Source organism: Parasteatoda tepidariorum, chromosome 5 (assembly GCF_982258835.1).
Source record: "Parasteatoda tepidariorum strain Cologne lab strain chromosome 5, Ptep-v5.0, whole genome shotgun sequence".
Taxonomy (NCBI): Eukaryota; Metazoa; Arthropoda; class Arachnida; order Araneae; family Theridiidae; genus Parasteatoda; species Parasteatoda tepidariorum.
The window spans coordinates 74968971-74994387 of NC_141759.1; the positions used below are offsets into that span (position 1 = coordinate 74968971).

General features: G+C 27.6%; 3 protein-coding genes across 7 annotated transcripts in view; 1 reads left to right on the forward strand and 2 right to left on the reverse strand.

Moving 5' to 3' along the window:
- GatA (glutamyl-tRNA(Gln) amidotransferase subunit A, mitochondrial) lies at positions 1 to 18756 on the reverse strand. 3 transcript variants are annotated; one of them, XM_087164246.1, is made up of 12 exons: positions 18502 to 18570; positions 15438 to 15507; positions 13853 to 13938; positions 12932 to 13091; positions 10159 to 10354; positions 8296 to 8484; positions 7397 to 7572; positions 6131 to 6243; positions 4443 to 4635; positions 2659 to 2779; positions 1564 to 1769; positions 1 to 296 (listed from the first exon to the last, which is right to left on the reverse strand). In XM_087164246.1, exons 3-12 carry the CDS (start codon positions 13883 to 13885, stop codon positions 142 to 144), a joined length of 1542 nt encoding a protein of 513 aa, XP_087020372.1. In that variant the 5' UTR covers positions 13886 to 13938; positions 15438 to 15507; positions 18502 to 18570; the 3' UTR covers positions 1 to 141. The 3 variants fall into 3 exon arrangements, 2 of the variants coding, with proteins under 2 accessions (XP_087020372.1, XP_087020371.1); XR_015433792.1 differs by lacking the exon at positions 15438 to 15507 and having other exon boundaries at positions 1564 to 1804; positions 18502 to 18620; XM_087164245.1 differs by lacking the exon at positions 15438 to 15507 and having other exon boundaries at positions 18502 to 18756.
- Chchd3 (Coiled-coil-helix-coiled-coil-helix domain containing 3) lies at positions 17762 to 18552 on the reverse strand. Its single transcript, XM_016072725.4, has one exon. The coding sequence runs from the start codon at positions 18399 to 18401 to the stop codon at positions 17871 to 17873; it is 531 nt and encodes a 176-aa protein (XP_015928211.1). The 5' UTR covers positions 18402 to 18552; the 3' UTR covers positions 17762 to 17870.
- LOC107455224 (uncharacterized) overlaps positions 18751 to 25417 on the forward strand; it is a 10799-nt gene continuing 4132 nt past the window's right edge. The window contains exons 1-5 of one of the 3 annotated variants that reach the window (XM_043045748.3): positions 18751 to 18887; positions 18997 to 19119; positions 22798 to 22990; positions 23259 to 23468; positions 24091 to 24197. In XM_043045748.3, the coding sequence (XP_042901682.2) occupies positions 19016 to 19119; positions 22798 to 22990; positions 23259 to 23468; positions 24091 to 24197 (614 nt within the window). In that variant the 5' untranslated portion in view covers positions 18751 to 18887; positions 18997 to 19015. Of the gene's footprint in view, positions 19120 to 22797; positions 22991 to 23258; positions 23469 to 24090; positions 24198 to 25417 lie in introns of all 3 variants that reach the window. The other 2 variants (XM_071184761.2, XM_071184760.2) reach the window with 2 other exon arrangements.

Below are 25417 nucleotides of genomic sequence, written 5' to 3' on the forward strand. Positions count from 1 at the left end.
AAGAAATGAAAGTCATTTATTAATAAATACAGTTCAGTGAGAAATGATAGTGAAATATTGCATTGAAATTAAGGAGTACCACTCCTGTCCTAGAAGTTCCTTTGTCATTCGAGTCACTTTTTAAAGCAAGCATTAAGTACATCAATCTATCTCCAAAGAGGGAAATTTCATTTGCTCTTCAAGCCATTTTGCTGCAGTTAGAAGTTGCCGTTCTCCAAAGGGCTGACCAATGAGTTGGAGACTCAAGGGTAGTCCACTTTTGGAAAGTTCACATGGGACACTAACAGCAGGCAAACCTACAAAAAGATAAAAAGGTTTGAAGCAAAACATCAGTAGTAATATTGGATAAAAACTGTAAATAGGATTTTAAACCTGAGTATTAAGTCAAAAGCAAACTATGAATAACTTATGATCATCCAATATCGCATTCATTCTAAATGTCACGTCATAATTTTAAAAAATTTACTAGACAAATTTCAATAATTAATACCATGACTGACAATAAAAATTTAATTGACAACATGCGAGCGACAATATCATGACAAACATGGAACATGATAAAGTTGATGGTATTAACAATAGTAATAATTATCAAAAGCGATAAAAATCTAACACAATGTAATATCGATAGTGATATTATCGCAATCAGTATCGACAACGATAGAAATCTAACACAATAATGTGGCGAGAATTATTGATAGTGATGATATCATGATCAGTATTGACAACAATAAAAATCAAATCTCAATAACAATGATAAATATCAATCACAATGTATCATGCAACATTGATATTTCCTGGTGTTGTTACCTAAAATTCTCAAAGTTACAGAACCAGATAAATAGGTATAATTAATCTGAGTAAATATATCTATTTTAATGGATTTGAATTTTCGACTTAAAAAAAATGGAGGACGCCACAATACAGAAATTATTTTATATTTTATAACCGTCGTTGAACAGCTGATCTAATTTTGGGTTTACGACTTCTAATGTTCAACTGCGTAGCCTTGTCACATTGAATCGATCCAGAAGACAAGAAAACTCCTGGATTGGTACCCCCAGAGGTATCATTTGTTATGGGAACATGGAGGACTTAGCTACTCGACAGATTTAGCGTGCATCAGTCATCATTTACTACACGGGGAGTCTTCGACTCGGCCGGGATCAAACTCATGACCTCTTGGGCAAGGGCCCAGTGCCTTACCAACCAGGCTATCCCGGCCCAATACAAAAATTATAATATCATTAGTCTATTCCGGAGAGCGGTATGAAATTTTTTTTTGTTGTGCATTCTTTATTATTACTAAAGAACTATTTACGTGAATCAAAACATTTTGCACAAGATTATAAAACTAGTTTACAATGCAAAATTTTAAACAGTTTATAACATGTAAAAAATAACTTGTTAAAAATAACATGTAAAATCATAACATATCATAACATGTAAAAAATAACTTGCTATAATTTTTTTCGCAGTCTTATATCCAATTTTTAAGTCAAATAATCAACTAAAAATTATAATTTTCAAATCAAAAACTGAGAGAAAAAAATTATTTCTTACCAGCCATATTTACAGACTGTGTACAGAAGTCATCTACAGCATTATGTTCCCGATTGTCGATTTTTGTCCATTCTGAATAAGGTGCAGCTTCGTTTAAAGTGACTGGAGTTAATAGCAGATCTATTCCACCACCAAACACACTTTTGAAATCATTGTAGATGAGTCTTCTGACTTTTGCAGCTTTCAAGAAATATTTTTCATAATTTCTGTAATAGAATCCAGATTGATTTCAGACTTATATCTAAAAATTACATTGATAATTAATTTAAGAATTTATTCAAAATGTATATATATGCTGAAAGACAAGCACACACTGATTAATAAATCAGAATAACGTTTGTGCATAGTAATATTATACAGGGTGTTACGCAATGACTGCCATTAACATATACTTTTAAACAGTTGTTAAAATTTAACTGGTTCTGTTGTGCTGGAACTGTTTCTCTCACTTGCTATATTTCTAATAAGTGCAATTTTCAAATGATTTACTTTAAATTTTGACAAAATGTTCACAACAGATATTATATCTAACATAATAATATAATAATAGCAATTTATGGATAGTTAAAATAAGTTTTAAACATTGTTTTATATAAGCACTAGTTTTTTTTTAATTTAAGTTTTTGTATTATTAACATGATAAAAATGTAGATCAAAATATGTACAATAAGATAAAAAAAATGTATTGAGTTCATCTCAATTTCATCAAAATTCATTAAAAAAAGTTCTTTTTCACAAGCTTTTACTGTGTTATTCCCCTTCAAATAGATGCTAACGAAACATCCTGTATGTATTTAAGAAGGAATTAGTCACAATAATGCCTAAGCAAGTCATTATACTAAAAGAAACATCTGAGGTATATTTAACATAAAATTATTCATTGATATTTTTTTCATTAGTCAATGACTTAGCAAGACAAATAATAGACAATTCAGTAACGAATGTAAGATTACAAAATTGGCCTTATTAGTTTTTAAAGACAACTTTTATCCGATAAATGACCAAGGATACTATGCAAAACAAAAACATTTTCTTGAAGGAAAGCGCTAATACTAATTTTTTCCAAAGCAAATCACTCAGACAAAACTAACTTACTTTCGAAGTAAAAAGAAATTTCCAGCAAGAATCCTTTCCCTCACCACATCACCAAAACCTTCACGTCTTGTAACAGCATAGGGATGATCTGAATCAGTTTTCTTCTCAATCATGCGATGACCTGAAATATCATACAAAACTACTATTGATTGAAGAGTTTAAAATTTTTCTATGCTAGCAGTTTACAAGCACTAAAATATAGTACAGTTGAACCTTGATCCCTCGTTCCCGCATCATTCATTTCACCTGTATGTTTCGCATTGTTTTAATGGTTCCATCCCAAAAGCTATTTTCAAAAAGTTAATAATACTTGATTGGATCATTTTGAAACAAGCAGATTCCTGCCCCTACTGATTAGAAATTCTATTGACGCTTAAGAAATAAATAAATATTGATGTTAGACTAAAGTGAAAAACGTAAATAAAGTACAGCATTTCTGTACTTGATATATGCTTTATTCACATTTTTTTCCAATTTAGTCCATGTAGCATACAGTATACCCCATCCTTTTGTTAATTTGTTTTGCAAGAGAAACAGTAGTTACTGGGTCTAATGGTCTGTAGTAGTCTGTGGATTTGTTACACTTAGGGTAAAACGCCACAAACAACAGGTTTGATATTTATGAATTAGTTGATGATCATGTTGAAATTTGTTGCATTGTCGGTTCAAGAAGCTAAAGAAGTGCATAGTGACACCAATGAAGACCGAACTGAACACAACCAATTAGAGGACACATTAGTGGAAGGCCTCGACTCTTTTAAAAAAACGAGAAACTTTTCCTATTCCCACAAACTATTAGAAAATTAACAGCAATCTGAAATTAATGACGAAAATTTAACGATCATGCTGAGAGGAAGGAGAACAAATATTTCTGAATATTTTAAATAAATATATATATTTATTCATCCTGTTTCTGCATTGTAAATATTTTTGCATGAAATAAATATTTTTTTTTTAATTAAACTTAAATGTATTAATTTTCATAAATTTTGTAGTCATTATTTGATAGCTGAAGTTGACCCGCATTCATCATTTTCCTTTATCTATAGTTCGTAATGAATTGACCCTTGAAAAATGAACGATGCTAGTGTATCATTATGTCCTATAATATCAATTGCAGCTATTGTTAATTTTAAAAGGCTAAATATCAATATTTGGTAAGTGCTAAAATACGATATCCTAACAAACATTTTAATGGCTTACAGTAACGTCTGAGAATGGACTACATATTTGGAAAAAATGAGATGTTGTATGAAGGTTCAATATGCTCCATTCTAACCTATGTATATTTACTTTAAGAAAAATGAGGAAATACATTTTGTATTAGAAAACTAGATACTAAGAAATACACTTAGAGCAATAAACAGTGGCTTAGATAAATAAACTCACAGTTGCATGGGAAATATTTACAACCGGACAACATTATATTGCTTCAAGAATAAGAATATGACATTATTTGTAAAGAGCATAAGCTTTGACCTTATTTAGGCTGAAATTTAGTTTTGTAGTTTAAAAAGTTCACTCTAAATCTGATAGTGGGCAGCAACTTACAATTGTATGGAAAATATTTAGAACAGAGTCCGGACATCATTATATTGTTTCAAGAATAAGAACATGACATCATTTATAAAGCCCATAAGCTTGGACCTTATTTAGGATGTAAATTTAGTTTTGTAGTTTAAAAAGTTCAGTAGTGGGCAGCAAGATTTTATTAATAGTTTAAGCAAATAGTTAATGAGGTTAATCCCTAGCATTAAATAAGCACTAAATTTAAAACTAATTACCATAACGTATTCCATCATAACGTGCAAAATTTGATGCCACATCACAACAACAGAGAACTGAGTAGCACATAATGGAATATTTAGTGTGGGGCAGTGATACGGTGGATACTTTGGCACCAGCATTGGAAAATTTGTCTGCTACATTTCTCCAACTTTGGATCACTTCAGGTGACATTCCAGGACATTCATATTCCTGAAAGCAAGGAACAAACATGATACACATTATTAACAAGTAAAAAGAAAAAAAATAATAATAATAATTAAAAAATTAATTTTCTTCCTTTTTTTTGTATGTTTTTTAAAACAAGAAATTCCTATAAAAATGCTTTTTAAAAAAACTGACAGTCATTTTGCAAAAATAAATACTGCCTTTAAAAATAAAATGTAAAGAAAAATGTGCATTAACTTTTTGATTGTTGAAAATATAATTCTTCTAGTTCACCTTGCTGTTTCAAATATACTAAGTGTATGATCTTGTAATTTCTTTTTTCTAAAAACCTTCCACAGTTCTAAGTTGAATGGTTTATAACTAAAACATTGTTGAAAAGATTGCAAGCGAAACTATCAAATATAAGGATGCTCATTTGCTTTCTATGTTGCTCTATATATTTCATTGGCAATAAACCCTTGGTGATAAATCGAGCCTAGCTAGTTTTCCGGCTATGCACCAAGGAATCATTGGAAGCACTAAAGATTGAGTCGAGGGAGAGGGCAGATGAAAATCGGACCCAAGAATGAAATAACTATGAAACAATATATATATATATATATATATATGTAAACTAAAGATCCTCCAATTAAAATTTGCATTAGGATAAGTTGAAAATAACTTCTTGTACATCCTGTAGGTTTCAATATACCTGTCTTTAGTTTCAAAAGCTGTTAATTATGAAATTAATCAGTTCTAATCTACTATCCAAAAAGCATATTTATATTCAACCGAAACTTGTTAATAAAAAATTAATTATTGATCAAATAATTGCCCCTTCTATTAATTTGCAATAAAAAAAGTGAATAAAATATAAACAGTTTTATGATTAGTATCAAGAACATATCATAATACAAAAGATCACATAGAATGAGTCAAAAAATAAACTCGGGACTTTTTGATAAAAAAAAGAGAATTTCTCACTCTAAAAGGGGAATCTCTGAAACAAAAGTAGAAAACTTAAAGTAAAGCCTAAAGGAAAAGTAGCCATACATGTTAGTTAAAAAGTTAATTTATTTAAATGCAGTCCAAATAAATTGCTTAACTCATAAATATGTAATTAAATCATTACTTAAAGAAATGCAGTTAATATATAAATTGTTGTATTATGACTAGCTATAACAAAATTTGCATTTGATTATTTAAATCAAATCAGACGTTAATTTATGAGACATAAGCTCCTCACATTTTATGCCATAAATTAAATATAATTAATTTAACTTAATTTACATGTCCTGGTACATTTCACTTAGCTTATATTAAATGTTGAAGTTATTAATGAACTAATTTAATACTGTGATAAACTAAATATATCAGTATATAAAAAATTAAAAATCAGTGAAAATACAATAAACTTTTTAACACAACAAGCTTAGAAAAGTTTGCATTGTTAGAGCCTTAGTATCACTAACAATTTATTAATAATTGAAAAAATTCAATTTATCATTTAAGTTAGAAAAAAAAATGTTTCAGTACTCACATTAGGTATTCCAATATGAAGATGTTGTACGTCAACATTGTCTGGAATCGTAAAAGGTGAATAATGTTTATTTACAGTTGTTGAATCATAAATATCTGGCCCAGCTAGATTATCTTAATAAAAAACAAAATAAAAATTACTATATTTGTCTTAACTTGTAAGTTGTAATAATATCAGTAATCAAAAATTTTTATTAAATAGTATAAATATTTTTAACATATAAAAGTTGTAAAGTAAAGGCACTTAAAAATACCTAAACTAAATATTTTTTTTAAATATTTGCATATTATGCATAAATTTAAACAAGCAATTAACAACATTACATCAAAGGTTTTATTCATTTGTTTACAAAAAAAAAAATTACATTAACTGATATCAAATTGATACTAATCTAATATAACTTGTTAAGTCACATAACTTGCTATGCCACATAACTTGCTATGTCATATAACTATATGCATCATATCAGGTTATAATAAATCAGGATTAACTGATTTAAGAAAAGTCAATGAGAATAAGTTTTCAAGAGCAAATTTATAATTTTATAGAATTTAAAAAAAAAAAAATTTAATACCTGATCAAAATAATATTTTGTAACACATTTAAAACTCTATAATAAGGTCAAAACAGGCAGGTTCAAAATTTTCTGTAAATATGCAATGGGTTGTAATGTTTGTTTGAAAACTTGGTTGTGATATTTTTAAAAGCCTTAAAATTAATGAATACATTTATCTTTTCATTTGGTGCTTGATTCTCCACTACTATTTGATCCTCAACTAGGAGACAAGTCATTGAATTTTAAATCTTTTGAGTTACTTTTAGCATTAAATAAATAACTGTAAGTTTGTTTTTAGGATCCATAATTTCCTTGGTATTGTCATAATAAAAGATTAAATTTTCATATTACATGCAAGTCCTTTGATCTTTTTCTCTGTTGTAAGTTGGAACTTATTAAATTAACTCCGTGCTTGAATGGAATGCTTCATTGAAGCGCGACTTGTCAATTGCAGGACGCCACAATCCAGCAGTATTTTTTTTTTATATAAATAGCCACCTTTAAACAGCATATTAGTGCACAAGTGTAACACTAACTGTAAAAGTAAATGCTCTAAATCTAAATGTTAAAAACATAAAAGAAAAAACAGAATTTAAAATGAATGATCTTAATAACAACAAAGAAAACATTCGACAGAATATGAATTAAAAAAAAATCTTCAAAAAGCTGACAATTAAAAATATGTGAATTTCAAAATTCAATATGCTTACTCAATAATAAAACAGCATCATCAACAGATCTGGTTAAAATTCCAGGAACATCTAAAGAGTTACAGAGTGGTATAAGTCCATTACGAGAAATTAATCCATAAGTGGGTTTTAATCCAACCACCCCACACATGGCAGCTGGACTTCTTGTTGAGCCTCCAGTATCAGAGCCAATAGCTCTAAATAATAAAAATAATTGTAACTACTTCAGTTAATTGTAGTGAAAGAGAAAATAAAATTTATGCATTAAATTTTTAGAAAAATATACTTAAATGAAACATTAACTTTTAAGAAACTAATGCTAAAGCATAAATTCAACTTAAGGTTTCAAACTAAATTCAAACAATTTTCATGCATTATTTCATACAAATAAATTTTTCCTTGACATCTTATTGGTACAAAATATTTTGAAAAACTCTGCATAAAATTTTACATCCTGTATTAAATTAAAAATATTTTATTGACAAAATATAAATTTAAAAAGCAATTGAATTAAAAATAAATTATTTTAAAAGAGCACAAGATATTTTGGGAGCAACTGATTTAAAAACAAACATAAAATTTAGGGAAAACAAATTTTAAAGCTAATTATTAATTTTTTAACATTCCCTTAAAAAATTAGGCAAATCTAGAAATTTTGGTAAGGATTTTGGTTTTTATATAGTACCACAGATACAAAACTAAATCTTTTTAAATATTAATCATAAGTCAATTAATGAATTCAAAATAAAAAAATGATTGAATTCTAATTGTTACAGCAAACTCAATAAATAAATTATTATGATAGTCATAAGAATCATAAGTAATTAAAGTGTTACAAAACTAAAAACAAATGAGAAAAACACACTAATTAATAAAAATAACATGATAATGGACAGCAAATAACATGAAGACAATTTTACCCAAAACACATCCCAGATGCTACGGCAACAGCAGCACCACCAGAACTTCCACCAGCAATAAAAAAATCATCATCTTTCAATGATAAGCTACCTGGAAAGTCATAGTCTGCTTTCTTTCTAACTTTGTAATTCAATCTAGATTTCCATGGATTCTTTGTTGGTCCAAAAAAAGAGTCAACAGTAGCTGATCTATGGGTAAAATTTAACAATAAGTATAATTTACTTAAAACTTTAAAAAAATTTTTTAAAAAATATAGTGTGATGCATATTTTGTTGAACAAGAATTTTTTAATAAGAAAAAAGCAAAGTAAAATAAATAAAGAAATATTTCATTAATTTTCGTAAATATTGCAATAAATAAAAACTTTTTAAGATAATTCAGATATTGTGCCAAATGTATGGATTAGAATAAGCTAAAATACATTATATATAGCTATAAAGGCCAGTAAAATATATTATGCATAGCCAGGAAGGCCCTTTTTAGCCATATTTATTTTATTAATAGGAGACATGATTGTTTTTAGCTCTTCCTTATTTATCTGTAAAAGTGAGAACATGAATTTTAAATTAAATGCCATTTTTAGTTACTCAATTTAAAAAATAATTGATGAATACTAATCTTAAGTATTACATGAATGAAAACTTAATTTGCTTCATAACTAAATATCAGTCAATGTGCTTCAAGCACTTCAAACATAGGTGTGCATTTTCAAGACTTGAATGAAAAGAAACAAAAGTGATTTGAAATTAAAAGAAATGTAAAGTTGTCAACAAAAAATGGAAAAATAAATTCCTTTTTTAAAAAATGGAAAAATATATCCATTTTCTGTTGGCAACTTTAAGTTTTTTTAATTTTACCTGAAATCACTTTCTTCTCTCTCTTTTACGTCTTTTAAACTAATTTAATTCCGTTAATGTTTTTCAAGAATTCTGCTATCTCACGTTACAAAACTTTATCATAAGAACAATGGATGCAAACATTTGATTATATTTTTAATACTGAGTGAAGTTTACATTTCTGGTACATTTCAGTGTGTTCACATTTCTTGGATGCCCTTAGTTGATTAAGTGATTTACATTTGAGCAAGTTTGAGAAAAATCTTTTCAACTTGAAGATATTTCCAATATTCATATCAGTTCATGCCAACTACCTTCTTCAGTTCACTACCTTCATCAAGGTGATAAAGCATTCTTTTAAGTTGGCTAAGTTTTTTTTTTCTTTAAAAATTTGCTACAGTTAGCTCTAGTGTGGGTATGAGTTATACCCTTTGAGTATGATCCCTTCTGCAATATTTTTCTTTTAGTTCCTCTCCTGATATTGCCCCATTGTCACCAAAGTTTTACAACTCTTTTGATGCAGGTATCTATGAAGAAATTGCCCCCAAAATTTTTTCATTGAATAGCAAGAGGGAAAAGTGGTTTTGAAGCAGCGAAAAAGGTCATACTTAAGCATTATTTGAATAAAATAAATAAAGAATGTTTATTAATGTGAGTTAAATCTTTCTAGCAAATTTGTTGAGTGGTCCAATTAATTTAAGCTGATTAAAAGGTACTTACATTTGTCCTAAACTAAACAATGCACAATTTTAGTACAACTGACATGGCAACCGTATTAAACAGTGGCATAATTAGTACCTTAATGCTATATCTTCAGGTAAAAGAGGTATGCTAGAGACAAGAATGAAATCAAATTTAAAGGAGGGTAGTGATTGTATTTTTTGTTCTCCCATTAGAACCTTTACTTATAAAAATAACTAAATTTTTTTTTTAATAATAAATATTTAAGATTTGATTTGTACAGCAAAAATACACACAAGAAGAAGATTATTTAATTCCAAAGTTGGAGATACAATAATTACTTACCCCATTGCAAACTCATCGAGATTTGTTTTCCCCATTAGACAAATTCCTTTGTCATAAAGCTTTTGTACAACAGTGCCATTATAGGGTGCAACATAATTACTCAACATTTTAGAGGCACAAGTTGTCCGAATATCCCTGGTACTCCAGTTGTCCTTAAAAGCAATAGGAATTCCATCAAGCACTCCTAATGAATGACCTTTAAAATAAGATTAAAAAATTACTGTTAAACTTATATAGTTCTTACAAACAAAAACTTATAGAGTTTTTTTTTTAAAAAAAAAACATTAAGGTAAAAAAGTAGAATTTACATCAAATGAAGAGATTTACAAATGAAGAAGAAAAGTTACATCAAATGAGTTATTGATAAAAAAATTATTGATACTGATAAAAAAAGAAAGAAAATAGCTATTAGTCAGAGTTTGTTGATTTAAATCAGCTTAATTTAAAATAAATGAATTTTATTTTTCTGAAAAAGAATGATCAAATAAAAAAATTTCAAAGTATATTAACATAATTTAAAAATTTTTTTTTTTTTATAGATTTTCATAGTTTTGATAGATTTTTTTGTAAAAATATTACTAAGATTACTTATTAAATATTATTTTTTGTAAATATTTCAATTAGTAAAATTGCATTAATAACTTAGTGGGGAATAATTATCTACTGCATTATAAAAAATTAAATTTTAGAAGTCTTACAATACTTTCAGATTTCTTTAGAATGTAAATTAGTAATAGAATGAAAATTTATTGTAGTTATTGAATATGAATTTTCTTAAGTTTAGCGGAAAAAAAAATTGGTAAAATGAATTTTGTTTCTTTTTGCCTGTTATTGAAGGAGTTAATAAGGATAAAATTGTGTTACATTTCAGCACCATTTTTAATAAATTTGACACACACATTTAGATACATTAAACAATATTTAATGCAGTAACACTGCTATGATATATCTATACATAATAATAAAAGCGGCTGTGTGTGTGTGTGTGTCTGTAATCACAATATATCGCCCCAGAAGCCTCGCCCAGGCACGAAACTCGGCACATAATTGTGTTTTGACATAATGAAGAAGTATTTTTTTTCTTTTTTAAAAATTTGGATTAGTTATTTAGTTATCAGTCATTTTGTAAGTCTATGCTTTTCGTCTGCTTTTTCGTCTTCAAAGAGCCATATTCAAAAAACTATTAAAAAATGCATATACTTTTCCCCACTCTTATAAATGTATGCTAATGCGAACCTTACAATTGAAATATTAATTTTCGACAACTTAAACCAATGATATACGAAGGAATTAATAATTTAATTGTAAAGTTCGCATTAGTTTACATTTATTAAAGTGGAGAAAAGTTTAACTTTTGTATTAAAAATGTGGCAACATATTCGATACGTAAATAGAACGCTTCGCTTTGATATATTTGTCGCTGTTCATAATTGTTATAATAAGTTTTTCTTCTTCTTTCCACGCTCTATTTTTTTTTTCTTAAGCGAAGACGATTATTTTTGTAGCGATATTGTAGTACTTTGTACAACTAAAAATTCTTTTCACAACACTTTAAAAATATTTACTTTATTTTCTTTATATATACAGAGAACAGTCGGCAAAGAATTCGATTAGGTTGAAAAACATTTTGCTAAAAAGGAACGAATTCCAAAAGAAAAAATAAGCAACTTAAAGAATAAAAATGCTGATGCCAGCCAATTTTTTGAAAGTTAACTTAGAAATAACAAACCAAACGATGTTAAATAACAAACCAAACGATGTTAACAAAATGACGTAGAAAGCGCAACTAGATCAAAATTATACAAGCACAACTAGATCAAATTATAATACCTGAGTGCTTGACGTAACAGATATAGAAATAGAATTTGATACCATAAAAAATTATATAGAAATAGAAATTGATACCATAAAACATTTATTCGTTTTCGTGTTCTTTTCATGTATTTAGCATTTTAGTTTTTTTTTTCTTAAGCGTTGTAGCTATATAATTTCAAACATCCTCAAGAGCTATAACACATCTGCAGCAGAACTGGATATGAAGACAAAATTGCAGGACAGGAACACTTTAATTGTCCACTAATCTTCAGATTTCCTGCTACGTTTTAAAAAACTTTATTTGTGAAAACCTTCAGCGTGGCGGACAGCTGGCCGCCTTAGGCGGCTAGTTTTAAATAATTAAAGACTATAACAATAAATTTTGAAAAATTTTTTTGGAAAAAAAATTATGAGCCATGGTATTAGTTGATAAACATTATATTGATGGCGGTGGTGATGTGTGTGTATATATATTTACATAATGTATTGTAAGTATATGGTCATCCATGCGTTCATGGACACACTGAGTCCTCAAGATATTGGGAAGCAAGAGAACTTTTAAGGCAATGACTTCGGTCTTCTTTCTTTGTTATCCTACGTACATTTGTATTTGTTATTTATTTCATCTTTCTATTTGTACCTTTTGCCTTGCCATTAGAAATAAAAAAAAAATATTTACATAATGCTCTCATACAGCAACAAGCAAATGGAAAAGTAAAAAAAGCTACTTTCAGTTCGAAATAAGAAAATTATTAAAAATAAGTTTTTATAAATATTTTTCAATACCAAAACTCCACAACCTTTTACCATTTACTAAGGGATGAATACTTAACAGTTTGCAATTGGATGGCACTTTTTTTTTTGTTGAAAAATTTTAGCAATTTACTTTCACAGTACTAAATAAGGTTACAGATACTTTTATATGAACTATTATATTTATGGTACTAAAACTGCATACCTTCACAAATACGTTTCTGGGACTGCTCAGCTTGTTCTAGAGCTACATTTTCTGTTACAGTAATAAAAGCATTTAAATCCTTTGCTTTTTTAATTCTGCCCAAGCATAAATTTAACAGTTCTTTAACTGAGATGCTTTTATTTTGAATTAATGGTGAAATCTAGAAAAAAAATAATAATACAAGTTAAACAATAACAGGCATAAATTGACTTCTTTCATAAATAGAAATTTTTTTTGCATTGTTTTATGTTATAGATTTTATGTTTTACAATACAGATTTAAAAAAGAAAAGCAAAGAAAACTCGAAATCTTTATTTTAGTTTGATCTCCCTATAGTGCATTTCTTCTTTTTTCAAAGCACTACAGCCTGTAACAGGCCAAGGCCGCTCCTTTGCCCTCTGGTCCCCTCCGTAAGACTCTTCCTGTTTCTTTTATTTAGGATATGAAATCCTTTTCCTCCAAGTCAAGCCACTTAATAGGTGGTCTTCCTTGTTTCTTGCTTCCCAAGGATTAACAAAAGTAATCTTTTTTACTGGATAAGTATCATCAGATCAGGATATCTGAGCCATTATAGCCTATAGCATTTTATGACTGGAAGAATATCAGGTTGCTTGTACTTTTGGTTGATTCCATTAATTTATTCTGTTGATTCCATTAATTTAAAATATAATAAACATTAAAAAAAATGGATTTCTTTGAAAATCAATTTTAAATTTTTTGTGACAAAGCTAAAAGTTTAAGTTTAATTACAATGACTTTATAATTATCATACAAACTTAAAAACTTCCCTAATTTGGGTGATAAAAAAGAGCAGAAAATTTCTTAATTAAGACACTTTTTAAATAAATTTTTTTGAAGGTAAGAAGTGATTTACAAGGTGTGAAGGTAAGAAGAAATTACAAGATAAAGAACAATATTTACCTTAGTAATTGGCATAGAAAGATACGATGTCATCGTCACTATTTCATGAAAGTTTCTATGTAATGAATAAATTATCACTGTAGCTTCTGTAAAATAAATGGTAATTACTTTAAAATAAGAATGCAAATAAAGTAATAGATATAAATAAGAATTTCAAATTAATAATGAGAATAAAGATAAAATAATAGATATAAATAGGAATTCAAAATTAATAATAAAAATTAAAATCTTCTTTTATCAACTTTTAACTTGAGTTTTGTAAGAAGTTGTAATAACAATAGAAAAAAATCAGAGACATCAGATAGGTTACTGACGCCCGGTGGCTGAGCGGTACCGCTTTGCGCTGTTGTGCCACAGGTCCCTGGTTCGATCCTTGGGCCGGACAAGGTTGACTCAGCCTTTCATCCCTTCAGTGGGTCGATAAATGAGTACCAAGCATGCTTGGGAACTAAACACTGGGGGTTCTGCGTTTGGCTGACCACCTGACCGGAACATGTGCTCCTGCACCCCAGAGCCCAAAAAAACTGAGATGGGCACAGTAGGCCTTGGCCCTCTATGGGCTGTCGCGTCGCTGAGTTAGTTAGAGTTAGATAGGTTACTATTAAAAAAAGGTCTTTTAATCTGTAGAAAAAATAGCAAGATTTATATTTGGAACTATCAAATATTTTTTAAGTAGCAATTTTAAAACTTTATCAACTCAATGTTGAGATTTTATGTTCTGATTTCTTTTTAAAAAAAAACCCAGTTCAATTAAACTTCAAATAATAGAAAAATATTAAAATTAAAAAAGATATTTTAATACATGTTATCTTGTGCCATAAAAGAGTACATAATATTAAATATATAAGATACATTCAAATCTCAATTATGAGCATAATTTTTCAACACATGCCAGAGAACACACATTTATGGAAGACAATGATTTTGGCAGTTGTTTAGTATGAAGACAATGTAAATTAAAGTAATTTCGTTCTATTTGTATGGTAATTATAATTTTCTTGATAGCTTTACTTGCTTTCATAGGCAATTATAAAATATGATTATTATGTGATGAAAATTAACATAAATGCTTTGAAATATATAAACAATTGGTACATCATCTAAGTTCTAATATAAAAATATTACATCAAAAACTGATAAATAATCAAAATTAGTTTGAATTCACTTTTCAATATAAGAAACAAAAACATTCTAGAATTTAATTAATCCGTCAAGTGTGTTCTATTTTGTTAAAATAAAACTTTAAAGTTGCCAACATTTATACCCTCAAAATTATATCAGAAAAAAAAGGGAAAATTCACTTCAAAATCAACTTAAAAAGCATTTTTTTTAAAAAATTTTTGTTTTTCAGTTGGCCTATTTAAGATAAAATAATTGGGTTTATCTGTCTATAGGCTGACTGGATGTTTATTTACTATGCCTATATGATGGAAATGCCCAAGGCATATACATGGCAATGCCCCAAGATTATATTTTTATAACAATCTTGAATAATCTAATTTTACAATAGTTCAAACAGGCAATAGTCCCAATAAGAGTATCATAAAGTATTAGCTACAAAACATAGAGAAAAAAAATTACTTACATGGAATTGAAGTGCAATAATCACCAACTCCAAATTCAATTATGTTGTTGGTGACAAATAAATTCCAGTTCTGCAATAGTGTTTCAAGTAACTATTAGATGCTTCATATCTCTTTAAATGATGCCTCCAAGTTTTAATAATAACTAATAGATAATTCACGTTTCAACAACAGACCAAGCTTTGGTAACTAACAAAAAAGATCTTAGGAGAAGTTATTCTTACTTGCATTTTGTAACTATACATTATGATTAAATTTTTTGAGTGCAATGGAACTTGTACACACATTCATAGTAGTGAATAAAATGTTAATTGGGAAAAAAAGACAAGGCTCTAATTTAAATGTAAATTTTTAAAAAAGGAAGAAAGAAAACTGACTGAATGTTTTTATTATTGCCTTAGCGCAAAATGATTTCAAATGTTCTACAACAAGACTTATTATGTTTATAAAAGTTCCGTGGTTATTTTTTGAAATAAACAAGTCATTCCTAATTAAATTAGTACTATTTTTTTTAAAATTAAGAATAATTTTATTTTGAAAAAGAAAGGAATCTTAATTAATATTAATTATTCAACTTATGTATAAATGCCAACTCAAAAATTATCCACATCTAAAATTTTCTTTAAGACTTGAACATAATTTTTTTAGGTGGACATAAATAGTTCTGTTTCAAACATAAGCAATTTTACAGGGTCTTAAGGACATATCTCATAGCTTTTGGTACTTATAATTAATAAATAATTTAATTTAATTAAAATTTAATAATAAGATTAAAATTAATAAAAAATAATTTAATTAAAATTTAAAAGCATTTTTTGTTGCTTTCAGTCTATTCTTTTGTTATTTTAAAATCATTTATTAATTCTTTTTAGGTCTTCAAAATAAATAAACAAATAACTGTTTAAGAAATTAACCTTACAAATGTTCTATGTACGCTTAAATATGACATTATAATGATTGTTAGGTATCTGTTGTATATAATAACAATTATCTTTTATTTAATTAATTACACTGAAACTGTTTATCTATATCATCTTCGTAACAGATATTTTTAATTGACATTAATTAATTTGTTGGTTTTCAGTTACTTAAGATAGAACTATAAGATAAAATAAAGTTAAAAACTATCTTTAGTCTTCCTTTTAAAAATTCTTTTGGTTATAGTTATTAAATTTAATAAGAAATTTCATTTTTAAAATGTTTGGTTGCTCTTAAATGTTTAATCACCAATTTATCTACAAAGTATTTCATGTGTAAAATCACAAAATAATTTCCCTTATATAATGCTACAATAAATTTCATGTCAAGACTGGATAAAAATTTGAATAATTTAGAATGATATTTTTTATGAAGAATTCATAATAAACAAAATAAACTTTTGACCAAATTTTGATATTTTTGAATAAACCTTTAAATAGAATTATGCACTATAAAGAAAATTGGTTATTTAAAAATAACATTAATTATTCATGGTTAGAAATAAGTTTTGGATAATTTGTAATATACAGGAAACTTTCTACAAGATCATAGAACACAGTTTTGTTAACTTAGCAATTATTTGTTTTTTATTCAATAAATCTATGAATCATAGTAAGGAATAATAAAAAAAGTACTTTTTATTGTACAATATTTATATTGTAATCAATTTAACTTTAATTAGTTTAACCATTATAGCAGACAGATTTACACGAAAATGTTTTAGCAGATACTTAAAAACTATTTTCTTTGAAAATCACTAGCTCTACACAAACTTGTCATTTTCCATTTATGTTGTAAGATTTTTTCCAGATTTAGGCATAATTTAAGTTTTTTTTTATCAAACTAAGTTTGATGAATACTCCTATTCTTTTTAAATTGTGCAAGCTCTAAGGTATCTAAACCAAAAAAGTTTTCTTTTTATAACAGTTTGCTTTAATCCATATCATACAGGCAACACATATAAAGAGCGAGAATATAAGCAATATGAATACAATTACTCATATTCTCGCTCTTTGTATTTTGCTCGTATGATAAGGATAATTTTTTTTTAAAATCAGATTTTATAACCCAATTTTATTTATATTTTATTACCCATTTCATTTGTTTAAAATTTGTATTACAATCGCTTTGTTTCCTTCACCTGTTTGAGGAAATTCATGAGAGCACAAAGAAGAATGTTCTCTTAGAATGACATGAAGATGGGCATTATTTGTGGCTCTTAAAAGACTGAAAAGAATTGTATGATAACTCTGGTTTTCAGAAGGATAACACTAAAGAATGAATATTATTTGTGACTCTTAGAAGACTGATTTAAATGTTATCAACATAAATTAAGAAGAAGTACAAATGCTTGGAGAAAATTATTTATTTATGACATAATAATGAATATAAAGTCTAAATTTTTTAATAACAGCCTATTAGTCACAGAAACGGATATCTATAGAAACACTAGAATCTTATTTGCTAAGTGCAGTCATTCTAACTTTATCAACACAGTTCATAAAATCCTTAACTTCTTGGGAACAGTTTAATGGATACTTGGAATTTTCTCGGAAACATCTTTCTACTAGAACTTGCTTATCCGGACAAACAGGAGCAAACGAATTTTTAACATGATTTTCTTCTATCTCATTAAGCATGGCAGCAAATTTCTCCTTCGCAGAGTCATACAGCACTTTGTTCTGAGTTTCCAACTCATTTATACGGTTATTCCATGATCTTTCCGCCTTCTTAAACTCTTCATGGTACTTTTGCCGCTGTTCTAGTGTAGATGAAAATGGTTCGGTAGGAGCAAAAGGAACAAATTTTTGGGTTGGAATTTCAGGAGTATGTTTGGACTCTGCTTCAATGGGTTTATGCCGCTGTTCAGGAGTTTTTTCAGGCTCACCCCTTAAACGCCTGACAACATTTTCGGAGACTTGAACTACTCCTACAACATCATCATTAGAAAATGTAACAGTTCGGTTGCTAGATGCATTGTTACCCATTTTCTTTCAATAAAATGACAACAATTTAAACTGCGTAGAGTGCTCAGAAATAGACAAAGTTTGCAGATTAATGATAAATAGCGAATAAAAGCACACTTACCAACTTTATAGAAAATAAACAAACAAAATGATCTCCTTCAGATATCAAAAGTTGCCAGTTACCTTCTTTTGACATTGAAAGTTAACTGCCTTTATTGAAAAAAAATTAAAAAAAAAAAAGATTTAAAATTAAAATCAGCAATTTCATATAAAAAAATTTTTCTTTTAAGATTAGTCGCCTGGGATGCGTTATTTTTAAACAAAAAACAAGAATGTACAAATCAAAAATTGACAAGTTTTTCGCTGAACTGAAATGATGTGATGTTTGTTGTCTGTCTGATTTGAGAAGCCGGAGTTTTAAAACTGAGAATTTTCTGTTTTAATTTATTACCGTAGTTTGTTGTAAAAACTTCAGATCGTTTTTCTTTTATTTTTAAATAAAAAATAGTAATTTAATTCTCATTTTAAAGAAATATAACCTTCAATAAATTTTTATGTTCGACTTAACTCGTTCTTCGCACTATTGTCAATAACTATTTGTCATCCTTTATTCCAGTTACCAAAAATTTATAAAAATGATGCAAATAACTAGTCCAGATGCTACTGTTGCCTCGTCATGTTCTGCTTATAATTGTAATAATAGAATAGGTGAAATTATGGAAGGAGTAACTTTTCATCGGTAATTTTGGTTTTGACTTTTTATACCGTTTTAATCACTACTGTCAGTCCCAATTATTTAAACCTTATTGTCATAGTTACGGAAATATCGTTTTTAAATGCAAACTTATTTTTATAGTTGAAATTGCTGCAGGGAACAATATACTTAATTTTTATTCCAGCTATGATTTGTGCAATGATATGATTGTTGCTTTACAGATCATCCCAATCATCACATCACAATTGATAGCTTTTCTAGATTTTCTTCCAATTTTCATTAAAACTGTATCCGTGGCAGGGATTATTACTGTCTCAGCTCCTGGTAACTTTAAATGAGAAAATATTCGTATTGGTACAAATATTTATCCGCATTTGTAAAAGAAATGCTAAGTTCAATAAACTAAGAAAAATCCTAAAAGGGGACCAATTCGAAGGGTTCAACTTGTAGCCACTTCCAGACGGGAGGATATTTCCATTTCGTGGTTTGCCACACAAACTGAAATCACCAAATAGATTTTAAGCATGTAAATTTTTATAACCAAAATATGTTAAGGATTGCTTGTGGTTGTTATACCCATTGAGTTGATCCCCTATTGTGATGTTTCTTTTTTAGTTTCTCATGGGTTGTTGCTTGAAAGTTGCAGAGACTTGGTGATTATTCTGCCTCAAATCACAATATGGAAATATTCTATCCAGACAAACCTTCACATACATTTAAAAAAAATTTTGCAAGTTTAACGGCAAACAGATACTGATTCAAAAATATCCTCAAATTAATTAAAATAAGGTGTTAGCTTAGAGGCGATTACAAATTTTTTCCTATCATTTTGTCCCATTATATGTATATGTATTTTAATTTCTTGCAGTTTCAATTGTATGAAAACTTGTTAGTCATTTTAGTACATGATCTGCTTCAAAAATATTCCTATAAATAATTAAAAGACAGTGATAGGGGGAGGCTCTCTCACACCCTGCATAAGTAGTATATACAGTAAAACTTGTCTATAACGATACTGTAGGGACCTAAATAAAATATTGTTATAGGCAGGTTATCGTTATAGACAGGTTTGAAATTTAAAAGTACACGTTTAAAACTAATGATAAATTAAACTTCTTTTATAGGCTCCAAAGGAAAATTTTACTTAGAATTATGAAGCAGCACACAAGAAAAATTTACTTACAATTTTATGAATCAAAACAGAAATTATTTAGAAAAATAATCGGTTGGTTTTGTTTGCTTATTTTTGGAAGCAATTGCCATTTCCATGCACATAGATTTCAGTCCATCTAATGAATTCAAATGAACATCAGTTACATTTGGTAATGTTGCAACAAATTCTTGCAAAGTGTTAATTAGCAATTTGATCACCCGGGATAACTTCTGCTAAAATCTCTTCATCACTTGCACCACTGAAAACCAACACATATCTAAATTTCAAAATTTATCTGCGTTTAATAGAAATTATATATTAGATGATCTTTGGAAATCACTGACAATCGAATTTAAGCCTGCCACACATTTTTCTTCTTCATCAGTGATTTCAGTAAGCTCAGTTTCTGCGTTTCCGTTGCTTTTATCCTCAAAGAAAGAAGCTTTCTTCCAACAATTTTGGAAGGTGGATTGTGTCAATAAATTCCACCCTCCAGAAATCCAATCACATGCATTTTTTACAACAACTGCATAAGGATTTGGGAGTTTAATAGAAATTGGGAATAGAACTATCAACTATCAAAAGAGGAAAAATTATCGTTGTAGACATGTTTAACTGAAAAGCGGTTATCGCTATAAACAGGTTAAAAATACATTGAGTAAATAGGAATTTCACCGGGACCTCAAGGAAATATCGCTATAGACAGGTTTATCGTTATAGACAGTATCGTTATACACAGGTTTCACTGTATTAGTATTAACCAGGTCCAAATTATCTGAACGTTACATAATTGCAATCAAGAATTCGAAATTGCAATTTTAATTTCATCATTTGTATTGTTTTAAAATTAAAAAGAATTGTTTACCTGCACAATATCCTTTCTCATTTACCAATATTTTTTTCTATTCTGTTTGACTGTTTTTTAAAATTTAATATTCTGTTCGCTGCGCACATTTAAAACTAAGAATCTTCTAATCGGTCAGTAATAGGAACGTATATTTCTTCTAGGGGGTGGGGGGAGAATAAGGGATGATTTGGTAGCAGTTTTTACCAAGGAAATTTAAAGCACGCTCGAAATATCGACATTTATTTATTTATTTTTTAAATTTAGACACAATACAATTATCTGTTTTTTAAATTTTTTTTATTTTAAATTTCATTACCCAAATATTGAGTGAAAAATTGTAATCTTAGAAGGAGTTGTGTCTCATGATCTATAAAACGTGAGGGGGCTTTGTCCTTGGTCACCGTTGCATGGATAGCCTTCCCCCTTGAAGAGATGAATTCCCCCAAAGGTTTGCATCCAGTAAGTGGAGACCTTTAAGAGTGTAGTCGCAGAAGTTGGGGCGAGCTAAGTTTTTCTTCTTCATTCGTTCAGATAGTGCTGGTCTGCCCTATGACGAGAACTCTTGCTATGGTGTAGCATTTTGAATTTTTATCCTGAGAGAAACATTGTCAAATATGGATAGGAATTTCTTTTAAATATAATATTTCTTTCCAATCTTAATCATAACCTATAAGAGCTTAGTTTTAAATTTATATTATGTTTAAACTATATGTGTCTTGATTTTTCAATAATTGCCATGTTCGCAAACTTTTTGCTAAATTATTAAAACTATGTAATCTAGAACCTTCTTATCAATTAATAAACTTAAAAACTGTAATTATGTTGACCATTATTTTAGCCTAAATTAAATTTTACTAATTAATTCAAATCTTTCTTTTTAGGTTAAACATCCTAGTTTTAATTTGGTGGCTTAAATCAATTTTAACTTATCTTTTCTTTCCCTTATGTTGTATCTTAAGTTTAAATCTATATGATCAATATGTTAGTCATAATTAAAAGGTACAACAATTACTATTTTATTCTCTTTAATCATGATTTATGTAAGTTAAATAGTTTGTTGGACTGTCAATGTACGCATATTGTAAAATGAAAACTTTAAATAAGTATGTAAATAATTTAAATGTTTCCTTTTTGCGCAAAATAGTTTAACGTACTTTTTATTTATTTTTTCTTGATTTGACTTAATAGGTATTTTCAGACTTTTTTTTTTCTGCAATCATGCCTGAATTGTAAAGTTTCATAAAAAAAAATGAAATATAAAAATTACTTACATCAAAAAATAACGTTTGGCTAAACTTAAGTTTTTCTTATGATTTGTTAAAGGTGTTTTCACTTTAATGATAGAGAAACTCAGTATTCCAATCAGATTTAAGTAAAAAAAATATTTTAAACAAATTATCTATTTTGAACTTAAATTAAAGTTTATATGAGTGTTTAATTTTAATTACAAAGTTTTAAAAATAAAAATGAATAAAAATTCTGCTTTTATAAAATCAGTGAAATATTCCACGTCCTATTTTGCACATTAAATACAACGACATTTTTGTAAGGATTATTCTGCTTTATATAGCTACTAAACTTTGTAATAATCTTATGTCTAATTTTATGTTTTTGTACTTCACTAAAACATATTTTTTCAGTAGTATTTTTCGATATTTTAAAAAATAAATAGTATTTGATTTTTAACATAGTTATTTGATAGGTTTCCATTATCCAAGCCTGAACTTCTGTCAAAGTGGTTGTCTGCTATGAGGAAAGACAAGTGGGTTCCGACTAAAAAGGATGTTCTCTGTAGTTTTCATTTCTCTGATGATCAGTTTGTAGAAAATAATGGATATCGAATTTTGGTTCCAAATGCTGTTCCTGCAAAATTTGAAGTTTTGGCGCCCCCAAAGGTTTGTCTAACCTACTGATTTTTCATCATCACAAGCTGAATTTTTATTTTTATTTTTTAGATTTTCGAAATTATGCTGTTTTTTCCCCCTTTCTTTTTTAAGGTAACAATGAATATTTAATATCTTGGTTAGGTTATCCATGGTGATTAACTGTTTTTTAAATTTTTAATGCATGTTCTGCTGTGAATCAGTTATATATATTACTTGTATCTTTCTTCCAAATGGTTTTAAAAATATCTATTGTTATTTTGTGATGCCTCTTTTATAGAAATTGTTTCCATCTGAATGGCCTGCTCGTTTGCTTACAATTCGTGACATTGAAAATGATAATCGTAAGGGATATGTTGTAGAAGCTAGAATTCCTCTTGCAACTAAGGAAGAATTTGAAGAATGGCTTAAAGCTCACGAAGTTATGTCACAAGCTTCATATGTTCTCTTAAGAAAATATCCAACAACTACTAAAAAGTTGTCATATAAGGTGAAGTATACCAATTTTTATTTTAAAAGCAAAATATTTTATATTTTATCTAAATATACAAGTTTAAGGCAGTTACACATAAACCACGAAATCTTAGTTGTAGACTAATTATTTTAAACCTACTTATGTACTAATGAAATAGCATTTATTTTCTAGTTTACAACCTTTTTTCTTTCTTATTTGTTTTATTCACATATTTTTCATAATATTCTAGGTTTCTATAATGCTGAAGTACATTACAGAGAAATTTGTTCTTTATAATGTTTCTTACTTAATATCTTTAAGATACATTAGAACGTGCAAAAGGCACCATATAAAGATTTTTTTTTTATAATACTAAACTCAAAGGATATCATTTAAACCAAAGAAACTTCAGCGGATTTTTTGTAATAAATTTTGAGAAGCACACCTGAAGATACAAAAAACTGAAATATATGTTAAAATTAAATATTTCTTGCAATTTCATAAAAATGGTGAAATTTAAAAAGCAATTAAGTTGTGTTTTTCAGAGTTATTTTTTAATTGAATTTAATGCCAATCACTATAATGTGTTCAGAAAATATTATTATTTTTTGTAAGTAATGTTCACTTTTTTTTTATATCCTTGATATATTTTTAATAGGCTGAATATGTTTGTATTAATGGTCCTGCCCCTGATCGTCATTCAAAGAATGAGTCAGCTTGCCCTGCAAGATTACTTGTTCGCATTAGAGCTGATCCCAAATTCAGGTTTGTTTTATATCATCCATTTCATTTTTAAAATTGAAATTAATTTCATTTATACTTGTAAAGTGTTTTTATTTAATATTTTATTTTTTAAATTTAATACTGAAAACGAAGCTGCCAACAGTTTTGATTTTTGAAATTTTTCCTTACTAAAATTTTTTTTTTTTTTTAAAGTGGGAAATGTTTAGTTTTTGTACTTAGGTTACTTTTTTTTATGTTTAAGTAAATATTACTATTTAATAATGAAGCCAGTCCCATTGTAACCACTTTTATATTTTAAAAAGTCAACTTCCAGTTTATAAATTAAGAAAATATTACCATTATCTGAAATTATTAAATATAAATATCAATTATTATGCATAATTTTAATAATTAAAATTTTAAAAAACAATTAAGTCAATTTAATGTCACTTGAAAATATTGCTGTTGATTTATAGTTATTAATTTGGTGCCTTTTTCTTTTTATCAAGTGTAAGCAGATAAAAATAACTAAATAAATATTTATAAAAGAAACCTTAAGCTAAATAAAAATTACGATTTCTGATTATAAGTTCATAATATGGAATTGTCCTATTATGAACCTACAGTTTGAACTGTCATTCAGTTATTTCTAGAAATTTGTTAAAAAAAATGGTAGTGCCATGTAATTTATGTAGAAATCTAAAATTATATAAAATAATGCCAAGTTTATGCTTTATAAATATTTTAGCAATCCATTACACGTTAAAGTATGACTGGTAAATTTAGCAAATGGAACTGTTTAAATTATTTCTATATATTTCAAGTAAGATTAAATCAAACTTTTTATTTTATTTAAATTGCTATGCTTGTTGTTCTAAGTTTTGTAATAAACTTGTCTTTCTAAGCAAATACATATATTTTAAATTAAAAAGAAATTTAAAAAAAAAGGAATATAATAGTGTGTAATAGCTTTTGATGTCATTAATTACACTTAATGTAAATTTTAATTGTATGTTGCCAAGAAAGGGAACATTATAGATATATGGTAAAAAAAAAGGATACCTCCTTTTAAAATGAGCCCTGGAATAAATTTTTTTCTTTTGGAGGAGGAAGATATTTTAGTCAGCTGCCCATACGCTAGCTTTGTAAACGTAATGAGTAAAAATTGTTAGTAGTGAAATGTAAAATGTTCTTTTAATGTTTTATTTTCCAGGTATTGGTACCAGATATAAATAAAACAATTATTTTTATGCATAATTTTG

Excerpts from the sequence above, each read along its gene's own strand:
- GatA (XM_087164245.1), bottom strand. The coding sequence starts at position 13,885 with ATGACATCGTATCTTTCTATGCCAATTACTAAG. Across the intron at positions 10,355-12,931 it reads CCAGAAACGTATTTGTGAAG|GTCATTCATTAGGAGTGCTT; the intron begins GTATGCAGTTTT and ends CTTATTTTAAAG. Across the intron at positions 297-1,563 it reads ACAGTCTGTAAATATGGCTG|GTTTGCCTGCTGTTAGTGTC; the intron begins GTAAGAAATAAT and ends ATCTTTTTGTAG.
- Chchd3 (XM_016072725.4), bottom strand. The coding sequence starts at position 18,401 with ATGGGTAACAATGCATCTAGCAACCGAACTGTTACATTTTCTAATGAT.